We start from the raw sequence: 5,729 nt of genomic DNA, 5'->3' as shown, positions 1-5,729 counted from the left end.
TCCAGGTCTCCACTTTGGAGGCTCCCTATAGCAACAGTGCTCCCCCTGCCTCTATGAGGGTGTTCCCCCATATACCCACCCAATCCCATCTTCCTGCACTGGCATTCCCCTACACTGGGGCATTAAACACCTTCAGGCCCAAGGGCTGCTCCTCCTACTGATGTCCAACAAGGCTGTCCTCTGCCATATATGTGCCCAGAGCCTTGGGTCCCTCAGTGTGTACTCTTTGGTTGGTGGATCAGTCTCCAGGAGCTCTGGGGTGTCTGGCCTGTTGACACCTTTGCTCCCCACATGGGTCTGCAAACCCTCTCAGAATCTTCAGTCTCTTCCTCAACTCCTCCATCTTGGACCCCATACTCAGTCCAGTGATTAGCTTTGTGTATCCACCTCTTTATTCGTCAGACTCTGGCAGAGCCTATCAGAAGACAGCCATATCAGGCTTCTGTAAGCAAACACTTGTTGGCATCCACAATATTGTTTGGATTTGGTGATTGTATATGGAAAGGATCCCCAGGTGATTAGACTCTGTATGGCCTTTCCTTTAGTCTCTGCTCCACACATTATCTCCAAATTTCCTCTTGTGAGAATTTTGTTCCTCCTTATAGGAACTGAAACATCTACACTTTGGTCTTCCTTCTTTTTGAACTTCATATGATCCGTGAATTTAATCTTAGGTATTCTGAATTTTTGGGCTAATATCCACTTATCAGTGATTGTGTACTCTGTGTGTTCTTTTGTCACTAAGTTACCTCACTCAGGATGATATTTTCTAGTTCCATTCATTTGCTGGAGTATTTCATGAATTCATTGTTTTTAATGGCCGAGTAGTATTCCATTGTGTTAATGTACCACATTTTTTGTATCCATTCTTTTTTGAGGGACATCTGGGTTCCTCCCAGCTCCTGTTTTTGTTGATTATATTTAAAGTTATTTTGGTTTCTACTTAGTTGATTTCGAATCTGAGTTTGATTATTTCATGCCATCTACTCCTCTTGGGTGTATTTGCCTAGAGCTTTCAGGTGTGTGATCAAGCTCCTAATGTATGCTCTCTCCAATTTCTTTTTGTAGGCACTCAGAGCTATGTATTTTCCTCTTAGCACTGCTTTCATTGTGTCCTATAAGTTTGGGTACATTGTGCCTTGATGTTAATTAAACTCTAAAAATTCATTAATTTTGTTCTATAGATAGATAGATAGATAGATAGATAGATAGATAGATAGATAGATAGATAGATCTTGATCAAGTTATCATTGAGTAGGGTGTTGTTCAGCTTCTATGTGTATGTGGGTTTTCTGTTGTTTTTGTTACTATTGAAGACCAGCCTTAGTCTGTGAAGATCGGATAGGATACATGTGATTATTTCAGTCTTCTTGTATCTGTTGAGGCCGTTTTGGGAACAATTATATGGTCAGATTTGGAGAAGGTCCCATAAGGTGCTGAGAATAAGGTATATTCTTTTGTTTTAGAATGAAATATTTTATAGATATCGGTTAAATCCATTTGGTCCATAATTTCTGTTAGTTTCACTGTGTCTCTGTTTAGTTTGTGTTTCCATAATCTGTCCATTGCTGATAATGGGGTCTTGAAGTCTCTCACTATCATTGTGTGAGGTGCAATGTGTGCTTTGAACTGTATTAAAGTTTCTTTTATGAATGTGGGTGCCCTTGCATTTCGAGCATGGATGTTCAGAATTGAGAATTCTTCTTGTTAGATATTTCCTTTGATGAGTATGAAGTGTTCTTCCTTACATTTTTTGATAACTTTTGGTAGAATGATGAGTTTATTTGATATTAGAATGGCTACTCAAGCTTGTTTCTTGTGACCTTTTTTTTGGAACAGTGTTTTCCAGCCTTTTACTCTTAGGTAGTATCTGTCTTTGACACTGAGGTGCATTTCCTGTATGCACAAAATGCTGGGTCCTGTTCATGTATCCAGTTTGTTAGTCTATGTCTTTTTATTGGGGATTTGAGTCCACTGATGTTAAGAGATATTATATTAAGGGATACCAATTGTTGTTCCTTGTTATTTTTGATGTTATTTTTGTGTTTGTGTGGTTATCTTCTTTTGGGTTGGTTGAAAGAAGATTCCTTCCTTGCTAATTCTAGGGTGTAGTTTTCCTCCTTTTGTTGGCCTTTTCTATCTATCACCCTTTGAAGGGCTTGATTTGTAGAAAGACATTTGAAAATTTGGTTTTGTCATGGAATATCTTGATTTTTACACCTATGGTAACTGAGAGTTTTGATGGGTATAGTAGTCTGGTCTGGTTTTGTGTTCTCTTAGCATCTGTATGGTATCTGTGCTTTCTAGCTTTCATAGTCTCTGGTGAGAAGTCTGGTGTAATTCTGATAGGTCTGCTATATATGTTACTTGACCTTTTCCCCTTAGTTCTTTTAATATTCTTTTTTTTGTTGTTGTTGTTTTGTGAATTTGGTGTTTTAACTATTATGTGATGAAAGATTTATTTTCTGGTCCAATCTACTTGGATTTCTGTAGTCTTCTTGTATGTTTATGGGCATCTCTTTCTTTAAGTTAGGGAAGTTTTCATCTATAATTTTGTTGAATATAATTACTGACCCTTTAGAGGTCTCTAAAGTTAGGAATCTCTAATCTCTTATATACCTATTATTCTTAGTTTTGATCTTCTTATTGTATCCTGGATTTTCTGGGTGTTTTCTGTTCTGAGCTTTATGCATTTTCATTTTCTTGGACTTTTGGGTCAATGTTTTCTATGGTATCTTTTACACCAGAGATTCTCTCTTCTATCTCTTGCATTCTGTTGTTGATGCTTTCATCTATGACTCTTGATATCTTTTTTAGGCTTTCTACCTCCAGGGTTCTCTCCCTTTGTGATTTTTTTTTTATTGTTTCTATTTCCATTTTGAATCCTGGATCATTTTGTTCAATTCCATCTCCTGTTTGATTGTGTTTTCCTGTAATTTTAAAGGGATTTTTGTGTTTCCTCTTTAAGGGCTCCTATCTGTTATCCTGTGTTTTCCTGTATTTCCTTGGGGGTGTTATTTATGTCTTTCTTAATATCCTCTATTATCATCATCATGAGATGGGACTTTAATTCAGAGTATTGCTTTTCTTGTGTGTTGTAGTAACCAGTGCTCACTGTGTTGGGAGAACTGGGTTCTGATGATTCCAAGTAGCCTTAGTTCCTATTCATTATATATTTGCCCTCGGCTCTTGCCATCTGGTTGTCTCTGGTGTTAGCTGCTCTTGCTTTCTGTAACTGTTGCTTGTCTCTCTTCCAAGTCTGTGTGTAAGTACTCTTGGTAGACGAGTTCTTTCTGGGAGGCATTTGGGTATGGAGAGCTGTGGAACAGAGTCAGCTCTGGGGTGCAGATGGAAACTGGAAATATCCAGTCCCAGGCTCCTCTGTTCCTGTGTCCTGAGGGTTCCAGGCATGTCCCTTTGAGCAGAAGTGGTGGTCTTACCTGTGCACACAGGCTTGTCTGCACTCCTGGGAGACCAGCTCTCTTGGTGGTATTTTGGTATAGAGCACTGTGGCACAAGATCATCTCCTGGCTACTTTATCTTTACATTCAGCTACAGAACAATCACAGGCAAAAGAGTCATGGTTCTGGACCTGTGTTATTTCCATGGCAACAAAAGTTCCAAAGAAACAGCAAGGAAACTTCAGAAAAAGTCCCAAAGAAACAGCAAGAAAACTTCAGAGGAAGTTAACATGAGAGTTTGATTAATATCAAGAAGGATGTAGATATGATACTTTCTGATTAATGCTATTACTCAAGAGAGGTAGAAAACAAAGTCAGTGGAGAGCTCTTGAAGATGGTGGACCACTGAGGCATGTCTAGTCAGTAAGCTGAGAGGAGAGTGGACAGAGGTCAAGTACATCAGGGCAGTGCTCACTCCAAAGCCACCTCTGAGCTCCAGGCAGAGGCTCTTCATCATGGCTCTGCTTTGCCTCTTGACATCTCCACCATGTTTTCAGATGTCTCAGGAGTGTCCTGCAGTGCATTCTGGAGAACCATTTTGAAGGTTTGGTGCTTCAACCGATGCCTGAAAGAGCCCACGAAGAAGTAAATGATGGGGTTGGCAGAGCTGTTAACAGCACTCAGGACAAGTGATGCCAGAAAAACATCATAAGCAAATACACTATAATCAATCTTAATCCAGATTAACAGGAACCAGTGGATGGCAGAGGGCAACCCACAGAGGAGAAAAACTAAAACTGTCAGCATGATGGTCACGAATAATCTTGTAAATTTCATCTTCCCAGCACCACAGAACAACCTGGCCAGCAGAGCCAGGGTGGACAGGCAGAGGACTCCAAACAAAAACATCAGGTATGCAGTAATAAAGAAATTCGATGCCAGACACCCATTGTCATTTTTATATTTGGTATCTAAGAGACCGCAGAAATACCTATTCAGAAAGCAGATCAACAGGGACAGGTCCCATATAGCAGCACATATGACAGTTGATGTGTGTTTTGTGCAGTGGGAGTGATACCAGATGGGACAGAGGACAGACAGGCAGTGCTTAGTGCTGATGGCACTGAGCATGCTCAGGCCTGTGAGGTAGAGCACCATCATGATGGTGTAAAAGCAGTAAAGAAAAATAATGTTGAGGTAGAAAACCTTGAGAAGTTGCATTGTGGAAGCTATGATGTGACCAAGGAGGAAAAGGAAGTTAGCTATGGCCAAGTTTAAGATGTAGATTGAGAAAGCATTCCTGTGCAAGTGGAAGAGCAGGAGCCAGAACACAATGGCATTTCCTGTCAGTCCGACCAGTCAAAAGATGATGATCATCAAATTTGGGATCAGAATCCTGATGCTGATATTTCCAGGTATGGTTTCATCCATTGGATTTGTTGTCATGGGTGCCACTGTTGAGGGTGAGAGGTTTAGGGCCAGAAATGCTGCACCATTGCTGCTGGGAACACAAAAAAGAAATGAGGCCTTTCATATGAACACACTTTTTGTTTTCCTTTTTAAAAAAAATTTTTTTTCTATTGGATATTTTCTTTAAATTTCAAATCTTATTCCCTTTCCTGCTTTTACCCCATCCTCTCCCCCTACCCCTGCTTCTATGAGGGTGTTCCTCCACCCACACATCCACTCCCACCTCTCTGTCCTTGATTCCCCTACACTGGGGCATCTATCGAGCCTTCCTAGGTACAAGGATCTCTTCTTCCACTGATGCATGACATGGCCATCCTCTGCTATATGTGCATCTGGAGCCATGTGTACTCCTTTGTTGATGGCTTAGACCCTGTGATATCTGGGGGGGAGGGATGTCTGGTTGGTTGATATTGTTGTTTTTATGGGGCTGCAAACCCCTTCAACTCCCTCATTCCTTTCTGTAACTCCTCTATTAGGAACCCCGTGCTCTGTCCAATGGTTGACTGCTAACATCTGCTTCTGTATTTGTAAGCCTTTGACAGGGCCTTTCAGGTGACAGAATTTTTTTTTTTTTTTTTTTTTTGGTTTTTAGAGACAGGGTTACCTTATCTAGTTCCTTTTGGCATGCACTTGTTTGCATCCACTAAAGAGTCTGTGTTTGGTATCTCTATATGGAATGAATCCCCAGTTGGGACAGTCTCTGGATGACCTTTCCTTTAGTCTCTGCTCTATACTTTACCTCCATATTTGCTCCTGTGAGTTTTTTGTTCTCCTTCTAAGAAGGACTGAAACACCTACACTTTGTTCTTCCTTCTTATTGAGCTTCATGTAGTCTGGGAATTTTATCCTGGTTGTTTG

General features: G+C 40.5%; 1 protein-coding gene across 1 annotated transcript; it reads right to left on the bottom strand.

Annotated features, from left to right (window-relative positions):
- Window positions 1-3,914: 3,914 nt before the first annotated feature.
- On the bottom strand, window positions 3,915-4,904 carry LOC110287912 (mas-related G protein-coupled receptor member A1-like). Its single transcript, XM_021154406.1, is given in 1 exon segment — window positions 3,915-4,904. A coding segment is annotated over 1 exon segment (933 nt). The 5' UTR covers window positions 4,848-4,904.
- Between the last annotated feature and the right edge of the window lie 825 nt (window positions 4,905-5,729).

The sequence above is a fragment of the Mus caroli genome, unplaced genomic scaffold, assembly GCF_978045245.1.
Source record: "Mus caroli unplaced genomic scaffold, Mus_caroli_1 scaffold_8, whole genome shotgun sequence".
Classification (NCBI taxonomy): domain Eukaryota; kingdom Metazoa; phylum Chordata; class Mammalia; order Rodentia; family Muridae; genus Mus; species Mus caroli.
The sequence above is the reverse complement of the archived record's forward strand: the minus strand, read 5'-3'. Positions and strand labels throughout refer to the sequence as shown.